Source organism: Chelonoidis abingdonii, chromosome 1 (genome assembly GCF_003597395.2).
Source record: "Chelonoidis abingdonii isolate Lonesome George chromosome 1, CheloAbing_2.0, whole genome shotgun sequence".
NCBI lineage: Eukaryota > Metazoa > Chordata > Testudines > Testudinidae > Chelonoidis > Chelonoidis abingdonii.
Window position 1 is genome coordinate 274632540 of NC_133769.1, and position 25599 is coordinate 274658138.

General features: G+C 42.7%; 1 protein-coding gene across 2 annotated transcripts in view; it reads left to right on the plus strand.

Moving 5' to 3' along the window:
* The window catches only part of UGGT2 (UDP-glucose glycoprotein glucosyltransferase 2), a 273527-nt gene that overhangs the window by 233609 nt on the left and 14319 nt on the right, over positions 1–25599 (plus strand). For both annotated transcript variants that reach the window (XM_032785015.2, XM_032785017.2), the window contains 5 exons: positions 159–251; positions 4311–4395; positions 5107–5289; positions 6694–6854; positions 9941–10055. In XM_032785015.2, the coding sequence (XP_032640906.1) occupies positions 159–251; positions 4311–4395; positions 5107–5289; positions 6694–6854; positions 9941–10055 (637 nt within the window). The remainder of the gene's footprint in view (positions 1–158; positions 252–4310; positions 4396–5106; positions 5290–6693; positions 6855–9940; positions 10056–25599) is intronic.

Below are 25599 nucleotides of genomic sequence, written 5' to 3' on the forward strand. Positions count from 1 at the left end.
CATATGCAAAAGATAGGGGCAGAGTTGAGCTTGTATAGAAACCATTACTTACAATTCTGTCAATATATAACCCTGCTATTAATGTAGTTCTTTGGGTGGCTTATAGTCTTTGTCCTTCTCCCTAGTTACGGAGCCTATAACAGATATTTATTTTTAAGTTTTTCAGATCTTCAAACAGAAGAAAAGGAGAAGAAAAATATTCTAAATATTTTTTCAGTTGCTTCAGGGCATTTATATGAACGCTTTTTAAGGTAACTTAAGCAAAAAGGAAAACTTAAGAATTTAATGGGAATACTCTAAAAGTTCATCAAAAAGTTAAACAGTTTTTAGGAAGTATGGCTGTTCTTTTTAAGAAAACAATAGGAATAATAACATAGCATAGAAAAAATGTACATAGGAAGGATCAAATTTATTTTTGGTTCTACTATTGAATTATACTAGAGATCTAATTGATCCAATGTCTGTGTGTTCAAGAATATTATATATTTCTCTTTTAAAGAAAATCCTTTTTTAATGCCGTGCATCAATGTATGTCAGGGGTCAGCAACCTTTCAGAAGTGGTGTGCCGAGTCTTCATTTATTCTTTCTAATTTAAGGTTTCGCGTGCCGATAATACATTTTAGCATTTTTAGAAGGTCTCTTTCTGTAAGTCTATAATATATAACTAAACTATTGCTGCATGTAAAGTAAATAAGGCTTTTAAAATGTTTAAGAAGCTTCATTTAAAATTAAATTAAAATGCAGAGCCCCCTTGGACTGGTGGCAGTGTGAGTACCACTAAAAATCAGCTTGCGTGCTGCCTTCGGCACCCGTGCCATAGGTTGCCTACCCCACACTGAACACATCACCGGCCACCGCCAATACCAGGGGTGAGCCGGTGTGGCTTCATGCACCCATGGGGGGGGAACCCTTAACCCCCACTACTAAACTATATCCCCTGAGCCTTGAACCCACCAATCTGGATTGCACCATGTGAGGGTCATCCTGTCCCCATTACCCGGCCCGCTTACTCTAATCATGACTATGTGTAACCCATTGTATGAGCGATGTACCCTCACTGCTCCCCTACTGTATCTTGATCCCACCCACCGTACACGCCGCATTGGGGACATTACAGACTGTATGTACTATATGCTAACCCATAACCAAATACCAGCGTCCCCCTATACTCTGTATGTTACCCCGATGACTAATAACTGACGCATCAAACTCTTTGTTTCACCTTTATTTATATATGCTGTGGAAGAAACAAAACTCCATTCTCAGGCTGGAAGCAACAAAATCAGAGACAGCTTTATTCAGGCAATTGCAGGGGAAGAATACAACTGGCAGAGAGCATCTCTGCGCAGTTTCTCCAAAGTACAAGCAAAATCACACAAACATTTATACTTCTTTATGACGTTCTTTAATTAAAAACATCTACATTTTATTTAGACTATTTGCTATCTATTCCAGTATTTTCTCACTTTCTTGTCTCAGACCATTGCTATCTCAAGGCTAGGTCACTCTGACTATTCTGCTGTTTTCCACTCGCTTCTGATGTGGGCCCTGCTTCTACTAGGCTAAAACTTAGCAGAACAGTTGCTCTGTCTCTGCTGTTAATGGCTACACTTAAACCCTCTCTTCTTTCTCTGCTTCCACAATGCAAAGTAACTCCACAACTTCATTGGAGTCACGTCTGTTTAGATAATGGCTGAATTTGGCCCCAAATCCACATACTATAATGTGAGGGCCCGTTCCCTATATGTGCTAATACTACTGTATCCACGGGTTAATGATCTGATAAATCGTAATTGTTTTAAGGGAATCATTGTAGTGTGTTGTGTCAAACTGCTTAGTCTGCTTTTGTTCACAGATTTTTTGAAACAGTTCACCAAGATTAACATAAGAACAGCCATAGTGGGTCAGACCAAAGGTCCATCAAGCCCAGTATCCTGTCCTCTGACAGTGGCCAATGGCAGGTGCCCCAAAGGGAATGAACAGACAGGTTATCATCAAATTACCCATGCCCTGTCACCCAATCCCAGCTTCTGGCAAACGGAGGCTAGAGACATCATTCAGGTCCATCCTGGCTAATAGCCATTGATGGACCTATCTTCCATGTATCTATTTAGCTCCCTTTTGAACCCCATTATAGAACTGGCCTTCTCAACACCCTCTGGTAAGGAGTTCCAGACATTGACAGTGCATTGCGTGAAAAAATACTTCCTTGTGTTTGTTTTAAACCTGCTACTTCTTAATTTCACTTGGTGTCCCCTTGTTCTTGTATTATGAGAAGGAGTAAATAACACTTCCTTATTTACTTCTGTATATCACTCATGATTTTATAGACCTCTATCATATTCCCCCCCTTAGTCGCCTCTTTACCAAGCTGAAAAGTCCCAGTCTTATGAATCTCTCCTCATATGGAAGCCGTTCTATACCCCTAATCATTTTTGTCACCCTTTCCAAACCTTTTCCAATTCCAATATATGTTAAAATTTTGAGATGGGAAGACCACATCTGCATGCAGTATTCAAGGTGTGGGCATACCATAGATTTATATAGAAGCAATATGATATTTTCTGTCTTCTTATCTATCCCTTTCTTGATGATTCCCAGCATTCTGTTTGCTCTTCTGACTGGCGCTGCACATTGAGTGGATGATTTCAGAGAACTATCCACAATGACTCCAAGATCTTTCTTGAGTGGTAACAGCTAATTTAGACCCCATCATTGTATGTGTATACTTAGGATTATGTTTTCCAATGTGCATTAATTTGTTTATCAACATTAAATTTCATCTGCCATTTTGTTGCCCAGTCACTCAGTTTTGTGAGATCCTTTTGTAGCTTGTCAAAATCTGCCTGGGACTTAACTATCTTGAGTAGTTTTGTATCGTCTGCAAATTTTGCCACCTCACTGTTTACCCCTTTTTCCAGATCGTTAATAAATATGTTAAATAGGACTGGGCCCAGTACAGATCTCTGGGGGACACCACTATTTACCTCTCTCCATTCTCCCTTTTTGCCATTGTGTGTGCTGTTACAGGGATAGCTGTACCTCTGTCCTCTCTCTGAGTGCATCCCCACAGAATGGAATTCTGTAATTCTCCCACTCTTAGGGCTAGTTGACACTAGAAGTGATACAGCAGTGCAGCTCCACCAATGCAGCTGCACCACTGTAGTGTGTCTGATGGTGAAAATGCTCATGCCAACTGTAGAGAGCTCTCCAGTCAGCACAATAAAACCAACTCTGCAAGAGGCAGTAGCTATGTCAGCAGGAGGAGCTGTCCTGACGACATAGCTTTGTCCATACCTGCAGTTAGGTTGGTGTAACTTACATCCTTCAGGAGGGAGCAAAATAAGTTATACTGACGTAAGTGGTGTGCACAAGTCCCTAGACTAGTCCCAGGGCTGTAGTACCTTGTACTACGGGGTCAACTGTTCTTACCTAGCAGGTCTGACTGAGCTTGGACACCTGCAGTTCTTCCCTCCCGAAATCTGTAACCAGTGAACTACAATGATTCAAAATAGCTTTCTTAAAATAAAATTATTTATTTTGCAGGAGGGACAAAGCATTTAGAGAAAACTATTTATACCCATGTCTTTCTTACCGAGAGGCATACCATCCTCTGATAGTAACTTAGGCAGGATCAGCTTCTTCAGACTCCTCTGGCAGGCTGTCATGTACCTCGGTCTTGTTTCCCCAAGCAACTCTTCTGTCTCTCTCTTGAGAATGTTACTTTTAAACCTGCCACTGTTTTTCTGATTTTCTGCTTTGCTAGGCCTTTTTCTGACCTGGCATTGTCCTTTACACTGTCAGTGTTTGTGAAGAGTGGCTTATCTTGAGCCATTCTGTCTCCTTCCTGCTTGTTTTTTGTTACAGTCCCTATTAAACTAAACCAATACAGTCATACAATAAACATCCCAATAACCAAGTTAACATACAGTATTTATGAATTATTACAGAGCAGCTCCATTTCAGTCACATGTGTATGTACCTTACGATAGAACCTGTTAGTAGACCCATGTTTATTTAAACGCTGTTCCTTCTAATGTGATTTAAATATAGTTTGGCCAGTGTGGTGTAGACTTAGCTGTCTAAAAGTGGTCTAGAAAAATCTATGTCAGAATGCAGTTTATGATCATGGAAGTCAAACCTTCCTTAAACTGTGTTAGCAAGAATCATAAATAGAATCAGGTTTGCTACAAGTTTTTATTTCTAATATATAATGGGTCTTAAAACTATAAAATCCCTTTTGATGTTATGGTTGAAATGTGATTTCATGAATATATTAATTTGTTTATTGTAGACTTTTTTTTCCACAGAATTATGATGCTTTCCGTTCTGCGCCATACCAAGACACCTGTTAAATTTTGGTTTCTGAAAAATTATCTTTCTCCTACATTTAAAGTAAGTGTAATGTCCATTTTTCATTGTGCTTGCATTGTTAATAAGAATAGTAAAATGAATAGCAATGCATGGTCACTTTTACTGAATATCATATTTTTTATAATTAGAATGGATTTTAAAATCACTAAATGAATTAAAATCATTACGTTATGGAAATATTAATATCAAAGTTCTTAAGCGGCTGTTATATAAGATCTTTTTTTCCTTCTGAAACCAAGGTAGAATGGGTACATTTTAAAAGTTTCTTGTATTCTGACAGATTATATCATTTTGAGAAAAATACATATAGTTGGGAAGACCACTAGAATTATGGAAATTGCCAGAGCAGCTGAAGCATGTTAAGTGCACCAACTGTCGTTGTAGTTAGTTTCATTTTGCATCAGACTCCATTTATAAAACAATTTTGTGCATAATTATGGTGTTAATCAGCATGTCCTGACCCTAAAAGATAAAAAAAAAAAAATCAGTTGGGGGCATTAAAAAAAAAGGATGTAATGCGGGGGAGGGGGAGAATTATATATAGGATAAGGACAACAAGAATGTTTATAATTGAGAGCATTATCTGTTGGTTAACTTATAGAAATGGGAGTTCGGAGTTATGGGATTGGGTATCAACAATGCCAGCTTTGCTGTGTGACCTAGCACAAGTCACATAACCTCTGTGCATATTGCACTGTATAAAGTTATGTTTTTTTCTTTTTCCATTTCTAGGAAATTATTCCTCACATGGCCAAAGAATATGGATTCCAGTATGAACTAGTACAGTATAAGTGGCCCCGCTGGCTTCATCAACAGACTGAAAAGCAAAGAATTATCTGGGGTTACAAAATTCTTTTTCTGGATGTTCTTTTTCCACTGGCTGTGTACAAAATAATATTTGTTGATGCTGACCAGGTAGGAAACAATTTTAGAAAAATACATCTGAAAGCAGGGTTTTGCATTGGTTCATGTCAACCCTTACCATCCCTGTAGATATCCTGTCTCAGATATTGATCTCATCAGGTCTCAGTAACTGGATTGGCCATCACTAAGCATTACTGAAGGTGCTGCATGATGTGGTGTCCAAAATTCAGTATGCAGCCCTTTTTACTCATTAATGAAGTAATACCTTCACACCATAGACTTGGAGCCATTGTGCTGTCTCAGATGGATGTGATGATCATGTGGTCATTAAAAATCCCAGGATACTTTTTGTAAGTGTTTTGGTGCTGAATAGATACTGTTTGTAAAGCATCTTCAGAACCTTTCCGAAAGGTAAGGCTATTATATGGCCTAGATTTGCAAAAGTGACTAATGATTTGGGTGCCACAATTTTTGGGTGGCCAAACTGACATACCTAACAGTCCTGATTTTCAGAAGGGAGGTGCTTGTCACTTTTTGGAAATCATGCCTCTTTAAGGTGTGTCAGCTTGGGCATCCAAAAATGTTGGTCTATAAATCAGAGATGATGCTTTTTACTTATTATTTCTTTTATTTATTAAATATGAGGCTTGGCAGAATTCAATTTTTATAATTTTGGCATCTATATATTTTTGTTTTAAAGGCTTTTTGCCTATTTGTGCAAAATTATGGGGTTTAAGCATTTTTTTAATTTTTGTTGATTTAAAGTTTTGAAGTTGCAGGAAATTAGTAGGTGTGTCAGACAATTATTTAATGACAGTAGACACAGATTCAAAAAGTTAAATTTTTTACAACTATTAAACACATTGTCAATATCACAGGTCAAAATATATAAAGTAAATATCTTTAAATCAAACTCTTAAGTTCTCAAGTAGCATCTTTCTTATTTTTCCTATCTGTAAGTTTCAATTATTATTGATGGAAATATGTTTTCATAAATTTGTGTGTGTATGGTGAAATTGATGTTTACTGACATTTACCAATAAAAATCTAATCCTTCCAAGCCTAAATATGATCAACTGAAGTTGTACATAATAACCTGTCCCAGGCTGGCTAGCCCTTTAAGAAGGGTAGGGTTCAGCCTCGCCTGTGACTGCTCATCTCCGCCGGCTGCCTCCAACTGATCCTGATTGACTGGGGATCAGGTGGTTGGGGTCAGTTATCAGATCCAACTGCGAAGCAGCCCACAGAGATGTGCTGCAGAGGCTGACCCTACCACAATAATAAAAAAAAGTAACTAGATAAACATATTGTAACAGACTATTAGTCTAACAGACTAGACTCATTTCTGTCAAAAATCTGTGGAGTACATTTGGCACTTGGAATATATCTATATAAAGGAGGCAAAACAACATTAAACTACTAAAAAGAAGTGTTTTCTGTTTTTCTCTTGTTTAGATTGTGAGAAGTGACCTCAAAGAACTTAGAGATATAGATCTAAATGGAGCTCCCTATGGATATGTCCCCTTTTGTGACAGTCGCACAGAAATGGATGGGTACCGTTTCTGGAAATCAGGGTATTGGGCATCACATCTTGGAAAAAGGAAATACCACATAAGGTTGGAACATTAATTTGTATTTTTGGACTATTTGTAGAAATGTTTAAAATTTTGGTCTTTTGTCAGTAAGGCATTCAATAACAATCAAATAGTTTTAGATATCCTGAGAGAGACGGAAATAAAACATAAAATCGATGCAACGTGGATTGATTTAAATCGTGATTTAAATCACTTAAGTGGAAAGTTTTGATTTAAATAATCAATTTTAATGAACTTTTCCATTTGTACTGCAGTTATTTTCTAAAGAAAGGTGCATTGTCATTGGTCGATATAACCATTAAAACATTTTGATTTACAGCTAAATAGAACCTTTACACTACATTTGGTACATCTTTTGCCATGTAGGATGATATACATTTATTTAAGCAATTATATAGCTTAATACTTTCAGATTCTTATTAACTGTACATTTTTAGTATGTTAGAAAATGGTGAATGATATACAAAACATGTTACATATATACAACTAAATAATTTATTAAACAGAGGGATTCACTGTAGTCAATAAATTAAATTGATGTTTTCAGGTTATCCTGGGAAAAATTTCAACAATCCCTAACTGAAAGTGAGTGGAGCTTAAGTTCCTTCTCGCCTGAATCTCTTGAAAATGAGACAACAGTCTCCTAAGTTACGTAGTCTGTCCTTCAAACTTTTCAAACTAGTGGCTCTCATCCCTTCCCTCCTCATTTTTATTCATAGACTGGAAGACAGAGACCAGTTTTCCTGCTTTTTCAAATCCCAATTGATTTCTCAGCTTTGAATGAATTCGTCCAAATGAAAAAAATATATTTTGTGCCTGCAGAATAGGCTGCTGCTGTCAAATGCTGGTTTAGCACTTCAGCAAACTCTGGTTTCAGGTGCTTAGCTAGTGACTTCACCAGTTCAGTGACTTTCTTTAAAACATCAATCAGGAGACATGTATTACTTAAATGGATCACTCCAGCCATATAATTTTATGACTTTTGGCATGATTGATGGGTGATGCCCATGTCATAGAAGCATCTTCTATTTTCAGCAGTTAGACATTGATCCTGGTACTTTGGGTTGAGAATATTGGCAAGAAAATGAGGTGGAGTAAGTGCTTGTTCCATCCTTTCTTTTTTTTTTTTTTTACTGCCTGTAATTTAACTTTGTTGTTATTTATTTCTTCGATGTCTCTTGAAGATCTTTCCAAATTTCAACAGCATCAGCAATATAGCAGCAATCTTTCTGCAGTTTGACACGGCTATGGAAATAGATTTCAGTTTAGTCAGCATATCTTCTATGTTTCTCTTTAGTCTGCGTTGACTACTTAGTCTGTGATACTTCCATTTATTTTGTCACAATGTTTTTCACAAATTGTCATCAGCTATTATTAAGAACTGAATAGCTCAGTTCTTAATAAATAGCGCAAAACAGTCAACCATCGAATTCCACTGTACATCTTGGCAGAGATTTAGTTTGGGTCGTCCTGCTCTTTTCAGTGAAGCCAAAGCAAAGTGGTTGTTACAGAAGTATTTTGCAATTTCAGCAGCATTTTCCTTTATTCCTGGAGTTGTACTTATATATTAAGCTAAAAAGATTTATCAAATGAGTACTGCACCTATATGTTATAAGTTTTAGGTCCTTTTATTATCTTTTTCTAAATTTCTTCCTTTCTGAGCTACTTTTGCAACACTGCCTATGACAAAGCTACACACTTGAATTTTTGTTCACAGTTCGTTATAGCTTTTACTTCTACTTCCATTGCTGCTACTTTTAAATATTCTGCTGTATCAGTTGTTTTTGCAAGATTGACAACACCATATTCTCTTGTCACACAAACACATATTACTGGATCATTGTGTACATTGCTCCGCCCATCAAGATGCAGATTAACAAATTTCCCTCCAATTTTTCGGCACATTGTTCAATTTCCTTCTCATATATTGTATCCAGTAACCTTCTAGCACACACTCTTCTGCCAAGTGGAAAAGTAGCCAGTCATAATGAGTGAACCATGTCTAGGGCTGCATTGTGAAGAATTTTGTCCCTTCTTCACAAAGTGTCCTGCTTTGACACCAGTGTTGCTTCTTTCTGGTTTCACACTCTGCTCCTTCTGCCTTGTTACATAACTCTCACCCCTACAGAAAACAAATAAACTCACAACAATCTAAAAATTCTGCTTATATAATCTACATATCTTTTAGACTTCAATATTTTATTTGTTTAGAGACAGAAAGGAAAGCAATTGAGAAATTAATGGGTTTCTGTTTGCATCTCTGTCTGCATACACATGCAAGGACACAGAGAAGGGCCATTTACCTGAAGTGCTGAGAACCATCCAGAAGTAAGGGCTGATAGTTACTGGGCAGATCAGTATTTTTCCATGAACCTGAGAGTAAGTTTCCATGATGGGTGAAGGCATAGATATTCATAATTTGAGAACTGAGCCAGAGTTCAAGTAGGGAGAAGCTGTAAAATAGGAGAATGAGCGCACACAGGTGGACTTATTGAATGATCTGTATGAGATACATGATGGTGTCTCCTGGTGTCAGAGTCTGGGTCCCAACATCTATGATGCCTTTGCTAGTCTCTTGCATCCAGTAGCACAGCCCTTGCGTCCTCCACAGGATCAAGCTGTCAATATGGTACATGACTTATTGTGACATTTATAAAGCTTAACCTCAAAAGTTAGTTTTCCCCCTGATTGTCTATATAGAAAAACAGCCTTTAACTCAAAGTTTTTGATAGAGGCTTATGGATTCAGCATGTTTATTTTTATTTGAATATTAAGAGATTATAATAATTTTAGGCTTAACATTTTTGTATTAAATTCAGATTTCATTTTAAACAGGTTTATTTTTAAGAAAAATTTATAATTTAAATAACACATGAAAAAATCTGATTAATTTTTTTTAATTGATTTCTTTTTATCCACCCTAAATCCATGTGGTAGATTGATTAGCACATGCTGAGTTCACTTCTTGTGTTGGGGCTTCAGCTAGTTACTTAAAATAACATTCCTTTAATGCAGGCACAGGATTTGCCTCCTTGTTATCAAGTTTTTCCCAGTTTCTAATAGGTATGTCAAATTATGCAAAACTTAATGAATTTTTGTTTTTGTAGTGCTTTATATGTTGTGGATCTTAAGAAGTTCAGAAAGATTGCTGCAGGAGACAAACTTCGGGGCCAATACCAGGCTCTCAGTCAAGATCCAAACAGTCTGTCAAACTTAGATCAGGTATGCAAGAGTTTAATGTCTGCCTGAAGATAAATGACATTTTTTCTTTTCTTTAAAATATTCTTCTTGTTTTTCTCAGTTTTCACTATTTGTGGTTTGCATGTAGACTTAATTACTTTCTTACTATGATAGGAGGAGCTCTCCGTAGAAGGTTTTCCAAATGCGCTTCTGTGTTGCCATCACATTACAACATTTTTAAAGTTGTGATCTGGTTACTAAAGTATAGCTAGAATTTCCAGGGGTAGGTATTTTTATTATATTTATTATCAAATAAATTATGTACATTATGCACATTTTTAGGAAAATGGAATGTCAGGTTATAGCTCTCCTACTATCTAATGTGTGTAAATCTTCTCTTTCACAGTGTATGCAATGGAGTCCAACCTACCATCTGTCAGTACAAACAGACCAAAATACAAGGAGAGTTCTAATGGTTGATGTTTTATTTTTGTTGTTGTCAGTCAGAGTTTTAGTGCAAAAAATTCCAATTCTTATTGTTGGCGCACACTGCAGCAGTCATGGGATTGTGTGACGGGTGGACTAGGCCGAGATGCCCTCTCAGGGAGGCCTCAGGCCACTCCTGTCCCAGGAGATGAACAAGTCCTCGAAGCAGTCTAGAGAGCCTGCGCAGGAAGTAGCCAATCAGAGGGAGGCTAAAAAGTTCTAACCAATCAGAGAGGCTGCAGAAAGCAGCCAATCAGGGCCTCATAGGACCATATAAAATGGAGGGACAGAGACAGTCAGTTCCTTGCTGGAGCCAGAGGATTCCAGTTGGTGCTTCCGGCTGGCCAAAGGAAACTGCAGCACCATGAACAGATCAGTGCTGGCAGGGACCAGGAGAGCAAAAAGGAGCTTCTGGTTTGCTGCTGGGACTGAATACAAGACTTTAGCCCTACAGAAAGGGTTGATACATTGCTGAAGGCTGGCACCTCGGGGAAGTGGCCTTGGGAACTGAAATCAGTTTAGATAAAGGGACACGGCAGCACATGGCTGCTATTCTGAGGGTCCCTAGGCTGGGACCTGGAGTAGTGGGCAGGCCCGGGTCCCACCCATAGGTTACTGGGGAAGTGACCTACAACTGGAGAGCAATAAACCCCCAGAAGGGGATCTGAACTACTTAGTGACCCAGCTGGAAAACCAAGGCTGGGATTGTTTAAAGACTGCAGACACACCTGACCATAAGGGGCGCAATGGACAAAGTTTGAGGAAAACTGACTTAGAGGAAGGATCCAAAGAAGAGGACCTCGGTCTCTTACTACCAGGAGCCAGCTCCCCAAACGCCTGGATCTCCCACTAAGTCTACAGTGTCATAGGCTTCAACCTGTCAACTCGGTACCATGGAGGTGAATGACTTTTCTTCTGGTACCAATGGGGCTGTGAGATCCTGGAGCACTTAGGAGAAGCATGACTCCAGCAAGCTACAGTACCATCTGTGAAGGACACGGAGGCCCAGGACATACAGTCTTCTAGCATGGCATCATCTGCATCAGGCTTACCAATGGTGCTTTCTCACTCAGCTCCATCACTACTGGCAAAATTGCAGCACCAGGCAGCTTTGGTCCTGTCACCTACATACTCCAGATCAACGGTACTGTCAACCTCAACTGCTACACTGATACCAACAGACTCAGTACAGCAGGAATTTTGCTACTCCAGGGCCTTGTCAGTGTTAGATGAGACATTGTCCCCACTATTTATGGGTACCAAACGACCAAGACTCCAGTCTCTGGATTACCATTGCTTCCTGGAGCCACAGGATTTTCTGCCCTTTTCTACTGCATCTCCTCATTGGAGGATATTGAGGAGAATGAAGGAGACATTCAATCAGTCTCCACCTTATCAGTGGGAGGTTCCCCTCAACATCGTTACAGGAACCCATATTTCGGCAAGAACCCACGTCAGAGAGGATAGAATCAGTCCTGTACCGTCTCCACTCATGTATGAGCCCCTTCCCCTCCCGCCACAAGTGGCCATACTGGTATCCTTGGGCAACATAACAACAGCAATTTGCCAGACCTTCGGCTTTATTTCACCAGGAGAGAAGGGTTGCATAGTTTCCTTCCACCAAACCCCCAACACAAGAATACCTTTGAAAAACGAGAGGCGAGGGCAGGCAAAGAGGCCACCGTTCAAACTCCTGTTTTGTAGTCATCTCCAGATGAGGCAGTGACACCACCACCATCATCAGTGGCTGATGATTTTCACCAATTCCAGCACCTTGTGAAAAGGGTGGCTGACACCCTCTAGATACCTCTTTAGAAATTAAAGACTCACAACACAAGCTTCTGGACATTCTGCAGTTAGCAGCACCCACCCAAGTTGTGCTCCCATTAATGAAGCACTTCCGGATCCATCAAAGACTGTGGCAAACTCCTGCCACCATCCCACCAACTTGTAAACGGATAAGAAATATTATGTTCCCTCCAGGGACTCAGAATTTTTGTTTTCCCATCCCCCACCTAGTTCCCTGGTGGTGGATACTGTAAATGAGTCAGGATAAACAGCATTTCTCCAGGTCTACCCCGTACAATAAGGACCAGAAGAGGTAGGACTTTTTTGGCCAAAAGGCGTACACATCCACAACCCTCCGATTTTGGATTGCAAACTGTCAGGCATTCATGGACAGATAGGACTTAATAAATTACAGCAAGTTTGCAACCTTTATTGAACATCTTCCACAGGATCATAGAGAGCTCTTCCAGGGCATCAGTAAGGAGAGTCAATTATTAGCCAGAACTTCTCTCCAAACATCTTTAAATGCCTTGAACGCTGCCGCTAGATCCGTCTCCACAATGGTTGTCATGTGCAGAGCGTTATAACGCCAGCTGTCAGGGTTCTCGAAAGAGGTTCAGAATACTGTTGAGGACCTCCCATTTGATGGTCAGAAGCTCTTATCTGGGACTGTGGATGAGTCGTCACACTTTCTGAAGAACTCAAGGGCCATGTTGGTGTCTCTGGATATACAGAGAACAACAAACAAAAGGAGATTTAGCAGGTCTCAAACTGCTCAAAGATCATGCCTGTCCCAGTTCTCTGGATTTCACAGAACCACTGAACCCTCTAGAAAGAGACAAAAATTCCAGGGGAAAGAGCTTCTCACAAGTACCCAGTCATGATCAAAACAACAGTTTTGATGGGTTGGTTGAGGGCTCAACTCCTGTGTCACCTCTAGTTTGCAAGCTGCAATACTGTGCCCATCTTTGCACTTCTGGATACCTCCTTTCCCATTTTCAGAAAGTCTGGCAGCATTTTACAATAGATAAGGGAGTCATGGAGGTTATAACATTGGGCTACACAATCCACTGTATGTCCCTTCCTCCCTCCCACTCCCATTTCCCCATTCCTCTTCAGGGATCCATCTCATGAGACTGAACTGAGTCAAGAGGTACACTTTTCTCCTTTGTTTAGGAACGGTAAAATTGGTCCCGTCTCCTCACAGGGGGGAAATGCTTTACTCATAGACTCATAGGTCAGAAGGGACCAATATGATCATCTAGTCTGACCTCCTGCACAAGGCAGGCCACAAAACCCTACCCATACACATTTATAACAACCCCTAACCCATGTGAGTTATTGAAATCCTCAAAATTGTGATTTGAAGACCTCAAGCTGCAGAGAATCCACCAGCAAGCGACCCATTGCCCACGCTGCAGAGGAAGGCGAAAAACTCCAGGGCCTCTGCCAATCCGCCTGGAGGAAATTCCTTCCCGACCCCAAATATGGCGATCAGCTAACCCTGAGCATGTGGGCAAGACTCACCAGCTAGCACCCAAGAAGAATTCTCTGCAGTAACTCGTTCCCATCCATCCAACATCCCCTCACAGACCATTGAGCAGACTTATCTGCCGATAATCCAAGATCAGTTGCCCAAATTAAACTATCCCATCATAAATCCCCTCCATATACTTATCAAGCTTAATCTTAAAGCCAGATAAGTCTTTTGCCCCACTACTTCCCTCGGAAGGCTGTTCCAGAACTTCATCCCCTAATGGTTAGAAACCTTCGGTCTAATTTCAAGTCTAAACTTCCTAATATCCAGTTTGTACCCATTCGTCCTCGTGCCTACATTAGTACAGCTTAAATAATTCCTCTCCCTCCCTAACGTTTAATCCCCCTGATATATTTATATAGAGCAAGCATATCCCCCGGAGCCTTCTTTTGGCCAGGCTAAACAAGCCAAGCTCTTTGAGTCTCCTTTCATAAGGCAGATTTTCCATTCTCGGATCATCCTAGTAGCCCGTCTCTGAACCTGTTCCAGTTTGAATTCATCCTTGTTAAACATGGGACACCAGAACTGCACACAAATATTCCAGGTGGGGTCTCACCAGCGCCGTATATAACGGCACTAACACCTCCTTATCCTTGCTGGAAATACCTCGCCTGATGCATCCTAAAACCGCATTTGCTTTTTTTAACAGCCATATCACATTGGCGGCTCATAGTCATCTGCTATCAACCATACCCCAGGTCCTTTCTCCTCCTCCGTCGCTTCCAACTGATGCGTCCCCAATCGTATATCTAAATTCTTATTATTAATCCCTAAGTGCTATGACCTTGCACTTTTCACTATTATATTTCATCTATTTACTATTACTCCCAGTTTACAAGGTGGTCCAGATCTTCCTGAATAGTATCCCGTCCTTCCTCCGTGTTAGCAGTACCCCCAGCTTCGTGTCATCCGCAAAACTTTATTAGCACATTCCCGCTCTTTGTATGCAAGGTCAGTAACAAAAAGGTTAAATAAGATCGGTCCCAAAACTGATCCTTGAGGGACTGACCACTCCTAGTACAGCCTCCTTCCAGCCTGACAATTCACCCTTCAGTACGACCCGCTGGAGTCCCCTTTAACCAGTTCCTATCTTCACCTTACAACTTTCATATTCATCCCCGATCTTTTCCAATTTAAGCAACAGTTCCCCATGCGGAAACCGTGTCAAACGCCTTACATTGAAATCGACGTAAATTAGATCTACCGCATTTCCTTGTCTAAGTAATCCGTCACGACTTATCACGAGGTTAGCAAAGGTTACCGAACTTGAAATTAGAACGAAGTTTCTAACCATTAGGGGAGTGAAGATTTGAACAGCCTTCCGAGGGAAGTAGTGGGGGCAAAAGACTATCTGCTTTAAGATTAAGCTTGATAAGTTTGGAGGGGATGTTAACTTGATGGGACAGTTAATTTGGCAACTGATCTTGGATTAGTCGGCAGATAAGTCTGCTCAATGGTCTGTGACGGGATGTTGGGGATGGTGGGACTGAGTTACTTCAGAGATTCTTTCTGGTGCTTGGCTGGTGAGTCCTTGCCCACATGCTCAGGTTTAGCTGATCGCCATCATTGGGTCGGAGAAGGATTTTCCTCCAGGATGGGCGGATTGGCAGAGGCCCTGAGTTTTTGCCTTCTGACTGGCAGCAGTGGGCAGGGTCGCTTGCTAGGTGGATTCTCTTGCAGCTTGAGGTCTTCAAATCACATTTGAGATTTCCAATAACTCAGTCATAGGTAAAAAGTACTTATTTAGATATTGGGCCATGCCTAGGTTATCCTTAACCTCCGTTCCATCCTCAGTGTATAGCGGCCCCACGTCTTCTTTCTTTGTTTTCTTCTTATTTATGTGGCTGTAGAACCTTTTATTATTGGTTTTGATTCCCTTTGCAAGGTCCAGTTCTACGCGGCTTTTAGCCTTCCTCACTTTATCCCTACTTTTATTCAAAGTATTTTCTTGTGCCACAAAAGGACGGATGATGAAGACTGATCTTAGATGTAAGACAACTGAACAAATCTGTAAAGTCTCATAAGTACAGGATGGTGACTCTGGCAGCTGTAATTCCTTCAATAAAGACAGGAGATTGGTTTCTGACCTTCAACCTACAGGATGCCTGTTTCCATATAGAGACTTCCTTTCAGCCTCTCTTTGGCTGCAGTGATGTTCTCAAAGGTTCTAGCAGTAGTAGCTGCTTGCCTTCGACAAGAAGCAATTTTAGTCTTCCCATATCTTGACAACAGGGTACTGAAGAACTGATCTTACGCTACAGTATTAACTTCCACCAAGACAGCTCTCTCTCTCTTTCAGGAATTGGGTCTCTAGCTAAACGTAAAAAAATCCATGTTAACCCCTGACAGAGAATACAATTCACAGTAGCATATTTGGATTTGTTGGCAACCAGGGCCTTCCTTTCCACATACAGATTCATAACTTTGGCAAACCTGATCGGGACAATTCAAGGAACCTCCCATGCTACAGTAAGAAATGTTTGCAGCTCCTGGGTCATATGGCAGCTTTCACCTTTGTGATTGCACTTGCAAGTCTGTACCTTTGCTGCTTTCAGGGCTTGTTCACAAGGATCTATTCCTCCACCAGAGATAACGTGGACAAACAGTTACTGTTCCCCTCCACGTGAAGAATTCCCTAGACTGGTGAAAAAATACATTCAGTGTCTGTGTAGGTGTCCCTTTCATCTGACCAGCTCCAACAATATCTGAGACAACAGACACATCACTGTTAGGGTGAGTAGAACACCTCAATACCCTCCCAATTCAGGGTAGATGAGCACCTCTGGAAGCCAGTCTCCATATCAACCTGTTGGAACTCAGAGCAGTCAGGAATGTCTGCCTTCCTGGTGCTCATAGGAACAGATTGTCTCTTTGTACTGAGACCTACTCAGTCACTGGACTCCCATCTGTCCCCCGTATTGCCCGAATCACTGCCTTTTTCGCCTGGGGCACCTCCACTAGATGATGTTGAGGACGATAATGGAGCCTTCCCTTCAATCTCTTCTCTCTTGGTGCAGGGCTTTCCTACCCAGCCATTTGAGAACTCGTTCTTTGATACCCACATACAGAGAGAGGCATTTCAGGGAAGACATCACAGCTAGTGGGAACAACTTTGGATGATACTCCCCATCCCCTGTAAGACGTCCCCCCCACCGCCCCAATAGTAATACCTGGGATCTCTGGGTGGCATACTGACAAAAAATTTCCAAGGCATTTTGATGCACATTTTGACAGTTTATTGCAGAAGTTGAGTAACCTTGTCATTTTCATGTAGTGGCCTTAGGGCTGCTCCACTTCAAGTGACTCCTTCAGAGTATCACCACAAGGGGGCATGAACTTCAGAAGCAAGTCCAAAACTGTACAGCAGAACCCATCAGGATAAGAGACATACAGTCCCCTCCACCACAGCCCATTCTTCAGCAGAAGGAGGCATTCTAGGAGCAGGAAGCTAGGGCAGATGAGGAAAAATTACCATTCGTTGTCATCAGATGTTGAGGAAGTTATGCCTCCACTCCTGCCCATGACCAGTGTTTTCCCACCATTTCAGGACCGCATAAAATGGGTGGCAGACACTCTGCAGATACCACTTAAAGAAGTCAAGGAATCAAAAAAATAGTTACTCACCTTCTCATAACTGTTGTTCTTCGAGATCTATTGCTCATATCCATCCCAGTTAGGTGTGTGTGTGCTGCACGTACAGTCGTCAGAAAGTTTTTTCCCTAGCAGCACCCACTTTATGGCCCGGAATATTGAGTGCTGTGGAGCCCCTTGGGGTGGCATTTCCACAGCACTCAATATTTGACCCAGCGCCTCCTCAGTTCCTTCTTGTTGGCTACTCCAGTAGAGGGGAAGGCAGGTGGGTCTGGAATAAACATGAGCAACACATCTCAAAGAACAACAGTTACAAGAAGGTGAATAACTGTTTTCTCTTCTTCGAGTGCCCATAGAATGGGCCGTGAGAGCCGGGGCTGGAACTTTGGCTAATTTGTAGCAGGTGCGGATGCAGAAGGTAATCCACAATGAGATCCCTCTGTGGCAAGACTGGGAGACCTTTCATATGGTCAGCCACTGCCACAAATAGCTGTTTTGACTTCCAGAACAGCTTCATGTGTTCGATGTAAAAAGCGAGTGCCTGTCGAAAGTCCAGAGAGTGGAGCCTTTCCTCTTGGCTGCTTGCATGAGGTTTAGGGTAGAACGCAGGCAGGAAAATATCCTGGTTGGAGTAAAATTGGGACACAATCTTTGGAAGAAAAGCCGAGGGAGGCCTAAGCTGCACCTTGTCCTTGAAGAAGACCGTGTATGGAGAGTCAGAGGTGAGGGCCTTAAATTCCAAGATCCTCCTTGCCGAAGTAATGGCAACTAGAAAGACAACCTTCCATGATAGATACAGGAGCGAGCAGGTTGCCAGTGGTTCAAACAGAGGTCCCATCGGTTTGGAACTAACGAGGTTGACATCCCACACAGGGATCAGCTGCCGAACCTGTGGGTTAAGATGCTCCAGGCCCTTGAGGAAGTGGCCAACCATGGGGTTGGCAAAGATGGAGCAACTGGCTGCTACTGGGCGGAATGCAGAGATAGCTGCCAGGTACACATTGAGGGAACAAACAGCCAGATCTTGCTGCTTGAGGTGTACCAAGTACTCCAGGATGACGGGAATGGGGGCCTGCAACGATGGAGTACAGCCCTGAGAGCACCAGGTCCCAAACCTTTTCCACTTTGCCAGATAGGTGGCCCTAGTGGAGGGCTTCCTGCTACCGTGAAGAACTTCCCTGACCAACTCTGAGCACATGAGTTCCATGGGGTTTAGCCATGAAGCTTCCGGGCCATGAAGTGGAGAGACTGGAGGTTTGGGTGACTAAGGCGACCATGGTCCTGGTTGATTAGGTCCAGGAACAGTGGTGGTAACGTGATCAGAGTGTCCACTGAAAGTTCCATGGATATGTGGAAGTAAGCATCCTTGACATCGAGGGCAGCCTACCAGTCTCCTGGATTGAGAGACGGAATAATTGAGTTCAAGGAGACCATGCAGAACTTCAACTTCTTCATGAATCTTTTGAGGCCTTGTAGATCGAGGATGGGTCAGAGACCCCCTTTTGGCTTTGGGTATTAGGAAATAGCCGGAGTAGAATCCCTTGCCCTTTAGCTCCTGAGGTACCTCCTCCACTGCCCCTGTACAAGGAAATGCTCATGAGAGGTACCTCCTCCACTGCCCCTGTACAAGGAAATGCTCATGAGAGAGAAGGGTCCCTGAAGAGGGACAGGAGCATGGGGATGGGAGGAAGGGAAAGAGTAGAATTGGAGAGAATAGCCCACTTCTACTATGCAAAGAACCCAGCAGTCTGATGTTATTTGGGACCAAACATGGTAGAATTGGGATAGACTATTCAGGAAATGGGTGAGGATCTGGTCTATAGTCTGGTACGTTGTCCTGGGCACACCTTCAAAAGGCCTGATTAGAGATCAAAGAAGTGCACATCTGGCCCTGGTTGGATCAGGGCTGGGACTGCTTGTGCCTACTGTTCCTACCGTGCTTCCTAGAGAAGTCCTGTCTAGGATGTGGCAGGTAGGGACACTCAGAGGGCTGCAGCTTAGTGTTTCCACTGAGTAGCCGGAGTATGGACCCCCACTGACTTCAGTGTAGCCCTCGAGTCTTTAGGGCTCTGTAGCCTAGAGTCAGTCTGCTCTGAAACTGGCCCACTCCATCAAATGGCAGGTCCTGGAGAGTCTGGTGTACCTCGGGTGGCAGCCCCAAGGCCTGCAGCCATGAGCTGTGCCTCATGGCGATACCGGAGGACAGGGTGTGCGCTGCTGAGTCCACAGCGTCCAGTGAGGCCTGTAACGAGGTCCATGCCACTGCCATACCCTCCTCAACTATAGCCCCAACCCCTCTCTGGACTCTGCAGGTACCAGCTCTCTGAACTTCAGTGCAGAGTTCCAGGAGTTAAAGCTGTACCTGCTCAGGATTGCCTGCTAGTTAGCAATCCTGAGCTGCAAAACCCCAGTAGAGTAGACCTTCTGGCCGAAAAGGTCTAGTCTTTTAGAGTCCTTGGACTTGGAGGTGGGGCCTTGCTGCCCCTGCCTCTCACATTCGTTCACCACCATCACCACCAATGAGCAGGGCTGTGGATTCGTATAGAAGTACTCATAACCCTTAGAGGGGAAAAAATATTTCCACTCAACACGCTTTGCAGTCGGAGGAATAGAGGCTGGGGTCTGCCACAAGGTCTTGGTGTTGGCCTGAATGGTCTTAATAAGAGGCAAAGCCACCCTTGATGGACCTTCTGGGGCCAGGATGTCCATCATCAGGTCCTGCAGCTCTACCACCTCCTCAACTTGCAGGCCCATATTTCTCACCACCCTGTACAGCAGGTCCTGGTGGGCTCAGTTGTCTGGGGGGGCAGCCCTGAGATGGAGGTTCCCACAACCACCTCATTCAGGGAGTACAATGAGGCCAACGGAGGGGTGGGGGAGGGACACAACAGGTTCGTCCTGACCCTCCTGATCCCTTGGGGCATCCTGCCCTACCTCCTGTGCTGAGTCAACTACCTCAGGATCCACTGTGGGAGCAAGGGTTGGCTCCGGGGAAGATAGGGTGGCCGGTGTTACCTCAGCACTGTAGGAGTGGGGCAGCTAGCCAAAGCCACCAGCACCCTGGGCTTGGATAACACAGACTGGGAGCCTTAACTATGGTGCCCTGAGCCTAGTGGTATGCCCAGAGGGTCCAAAATGGCCACTGCACTGATCCCTGCCTCTGCGCGGGCCATGGCCCTGCATCCACGTCAGGCCTCCTATGGACTGACTGGCACTGGCTCTGCTCCAAAGTATCTGGACCGGTGACTGGATGACTGGTGCCGGGAGCAGGACCTCCACCATGTCGGGGAGCAGTGCTGCAACGGGGAGTAGTGCCGAGAGTGGAATCATTGATGCAAGTCCAACTGGTGCTGCGGGCCAGAGTGGCGCCAAGACTCCGAGCGATGTCTTCTCTCCGGTGGCCTCAGAGATGCCAGTGGATGCATCATTGTGGGCTTGCCTTGAGACGGTGCTGCACACTACGGTGCTGGAGGCTTCTCCTGGGGGACTGGGGATGATGGCGCCATCATGGCAATTAAGTCCCTCACGGCTTCGAAGGTGTCTGTGGTGGATGGTAGCTCCACCTCTGCCATCTGGCTCAGGAGATCCAACAGCACCAGATTTGATGGTCTCCTTTGCACGGCCGAAGTACCCAGTGCCAGCTCCTGAGCTTTTGATGCCTGGTGCTCCTCCACGGGACGCACCCACAGAGGCAGTCTCCAGTGCAGCAGGTCTTGGTCCCGGAGTTAGACTCCTATCCTGCTTCCAGTGCCGCTTCTGTGGCTCCGGAGAGTGAGACCGGTGCTGGGTAGATTCTACTGGCTTTGGTGCCAGGGACCAGTGGTGCCGAGGATCTCTGTGCCCTGAGTCTTTCCTTGGCCCTGCTTCTCTAACGGAGGCTGGAGCACTCTGCAACGATGATCTCTGCGCTGGGTCCTGCTGCCCCTAGGCAGGCTGCAGTGTCAGTGCCACCTCTATAAGGAGCTACTTTAAACAAAAGTCCTGCTCCTTTTTAGTTCTGGGATGGAACCCTTTGCAAATCTTGCACCAGTCCGTCTCGTGTGCCTCCCCTAGACACTTGAGACAAGAGTTGTGGGGGTCGCCTGTTGGCATGGGCTTGTGGCAAGACTTGCAGGGCTTGAAACCTTTGGATCGAGGCATGACCTGAACCCCAAGGGGAGAATAGAAAGATGGGGTGGGGGGGAGGAACCCCTCACTCCTAAATTACTAAACTGTAAACTACAAACATTATGAAAACTGGAGTACTTGTGGCACCTTAGAGACTAACAAATTTAAGTACTCCTGTTCTTTTTGCGGATACAGACTAGCACGGCTGCTACTCTGAAACCTGACATTATGAGAACTACAACTATACACAAAGCTAGAAGAATAAGCCGAGTACTGGCAAGAGCAAGCTACTGCAGTTCCAACAACCATCACTAGGGCTAAGAAGGAGGCGCCAGGTCGGCAGGGTCACACATACACCTAACTGGAATCGACATGAGCAAGCACTTGAAGAAGAGCACAAGTTACTGGACAGTCTGCAGTCAGCGATGCCAACCAAAATTTTGCTACCTGTTAGAGAGGTGCTTTCAGATCTGGCAGAGACTGTTCAGCAGACTCCAGCAATAGTAACACCAACTTTCAAATGGGCTAATAAAAAATATGTCCCCACCAAGGGCTCTGAATTTTTATATCCTCACTCACCACCGAATTCTCAGAATATAAGAACAGCCATACTGGGTCAGACCAAACGTCCATCTTACCCAGTATCCTGTCTTACCACAGTGGTCAGTGCCAGGTGCCCCAGAGGGAATGAACAGAACAGGTAATCAAGTGAACCATCCCCTATTGCCCATTCCCAGCTTCTGGCAAACAAAGGCTGAGAACACCATCCCTATCCATTCTGGCTAATAGCCATTGATTGACCTATCCTCCATGAACTTATCTAGTTCTTTTTTGAACCCTGACGTAGTCTTGGCCTTCACAACATCCTCTGGCAAAGAGTTCCACGGGTTGACTGTACTGTGTGGAGAAATACTTCCTTCTGATTGTTTTAAACCTGCTGCCTATTTCATTTGGTGAACCCTAGTTCTGATGTTATGAGATGGAGTAAATAACACTTCTCTATTTACTTTCTCCACACAAGCTGTGATTTTATAGACCTCAATCATATTCCTCCCTTAGTCATCTCTTTTCCAAGCTGATATGTCTTCTTATCTATCCCTTTCTTAACAATTCCCATCATTCTGTAAGCTTCTTTAACTGCTGTTGCACATTGAGTGGATGTTTTCAGAGAACTATCCACAATGACTCCAAGATCTCTTTGAGTGATAAAAGCTGATCTAGACCCCATTGTTTTAGATGTATTGTTGGAATTATGTTTTCCAATGTGCATTATTTTGCGTTTATTAACATTGAATTTCATCTGCCATTTTGTTGCTCAGTCACCCAGCCTTGTGAGATCCCTGTGTAACTCTGTGCAGTCTGATTTGGACTTAACTATCTTGAATAGTTTTGTATCATCTGCAAATTTTGCCACCTCACTGTTTACTCCTTTTTCCAGATCATTTATGAATATGCTGTATTGGTCCCAGTACAGACCCCTGGGAGACACCACTATTTATCTCTGTCCATTCTGAAAACTGACCATTTAATCTTACCCTTCGTTTCCTGTCTTTTAACTAGTTACTGATCCATGAGAGGGCCTTTCCTCTAATCCTATGACAACTAACTTTGCTTAAGATCCAAGGACCTTGTCAAAGGCTTTCTGAAAATCTGAGTATACCATATCCACTGGATCCCTCTTGCCCACATGGTTGTTGACCCCGTCAAAGAACTGAATCATTAGGCATGATTTTCCTTTACGAAAACCATGTTGACTCTTCCCCAACAAATCATGTTCATATATGTGTCTGCTAATTTTTTTCTTTACTATAGTTTCAACCAATTTGCCAGGTACCGAAGTTAGGCTTACTGGCCTGTACTTGCCTGGATCACCTCTGGACCCCTTTTTAAAAATTGATGTCACACTAGCTGTCATCCAGTCATGTGGTACTCATAGACTCATAGACTTTAAGGTCAGAAGGGACCATTATGATCTTCTAGTTTGACCTCCTGCACAATGCAGGCCACAGAATCTCACCCACCCACTCCTGTAATAAGCCCCTGACTTATGTCTAAGCTATTAAAGTCCTCAGCTTGTGGTTTAAAGACTTCAAGGTGCAGAGAATCCTCCAGCAAGTGACCCATACCCCATGCTGCAGAGGAAGGCAAAAAAACCCCAGGGCCTCTGCCAGTCTGCCCTGGTGGAAAATTCCTTCCCGACCCCAAATGTGGTGATCAGCTAAACCCTGAGCATGTGGGCAAGACTCACCAGCCACCTAATTTTCTTGCAGTGGATGCTGTGAATGAGAGGGGTTGGCAGCAGTTCTTGAGGGCTACCCCTCTATGCCAAGGATCAGAAGTTACTGGATCTCTTTCATACTTCACCACCACCTTGCCGTTCTGGATTGCAAACTTTCAGATGACCATGGCCAAGTATAACTTTACTAATTACAACAAGCTCATGGCCTTTACTGAAGATCTGCCACATGACTGCAGGGAACAATTCCAGTCTATTTTTGCAGAGAGTCAGCTGTTTTGGATGGTTATCGAGCAGAACCCATTATCATGAATGCATATCTTCTCGAATGCTGGTTGAAGCATGAAGGGACATAATGAAACTTTAGTGCATCTGGCACTAAATTTATGACTAAACTCCTTGGGGGAGAATTGTATGTCTCTTGTTCTGTTTTACCCGCATTCTGCTGTATATTTCATGTTAGAGCAGTCTCGGATGATGACGTGCTGTTTGTTTTAAGACCACTTTCACAGCAGATTTGACAAAATGCAAAGGAGGTACCAATGTGAGATTTCTAAAGATAGCTACATCACTCGACCCAAGGTTTAAGAATCTGAAATGCCTTCCAAAATCTGAGAGGGACGAGTGTGTGCTTTCAGAAGTCTTAAAAGGTAACCCCCATGATGTGGAAACTACAGAACCCAAACCACCAAAAAAGAAAATCAGCCTTCTGCTGGTAGCATCTGACTGACTCAGATGATTAAAATGATCTTGGCTGTTACAACAGCTATTTCTCTTTGCCATGATTTTTTTTCTTTTACTTCACCTTCTAGAAGTATTAAGGCAGTTACTGTAGATAAGGTATTCCTCTGAAAGGATAACCACTTGAATTGACTTTTATGTTTAATAACACAACTTCAATAATCTGTTTTAAACCATGCAACTGGTGAATAGCTATCTGTATGCTACTACCCTTCTAATCTTTATAACCTTGTGGCACCCTCCATTTGTACATTCACAAACTTCTATTCACTCAAGAATTCTGATTCCATTTAGAAAGTCAGTGAGGTGCAGTAGAGGAACAATCTTGGTTTCACTTGAATTTGAGATGGTAATGGTCCACTTATTAGATCTTCCCAAGTTCGTGGAACTTTTTTTGCAAAATAGCAAACATTTAAATTTAAGTTAATATGTAAGTAAGTATCTTGATACTTGATGCAGACTTAGTATAATCTTTCCATGTCATTGTCTAAACACACCAAGTAATTCTAGATACATATTTTAAAATGCATTAGATCTTTTACAGATCGAGTACAAATATGGTACTTTGTTCTCTCCTGTTTATAATACATTATGAATTGTCAAGAAAACAAAAATATTTATGACCATAGTAGTACTTGGATATTGAGATTTACTTTTTCAAATATAAACACAGTGGGTATGTGCAAAATTGCTTATCAGCAGATGCAACAGTTGCATCTATATTTTTTTAACTTTGGACCTGAGTATCTGAAGATATATTGTGCAAGGCTGGCTTTGTAATTTTGAGTGATATCACACTTATTCTTAGATCCTGTTCCCTATACACAACAAAACATGGGCATTAGCATCATTAGTTATATGCATTATCTGCACCACATATATTTTAGTATGCATTAAGCCCAAATATTATAACTGTTAGATAGCCTAAATTGGCCTACACCTTTACTATAATCGTGTTCTCTTATGCTAAGTGCCCCCATAACACCTTGCATTAGTTGAAGTAAGATTTGACTTAAGTTGATAGGAAAATTTTCAGGATCAGGACATATGATTATTTTACTATAGCAATAGTCAGGGATTTATTCTCACAGGCCAATACT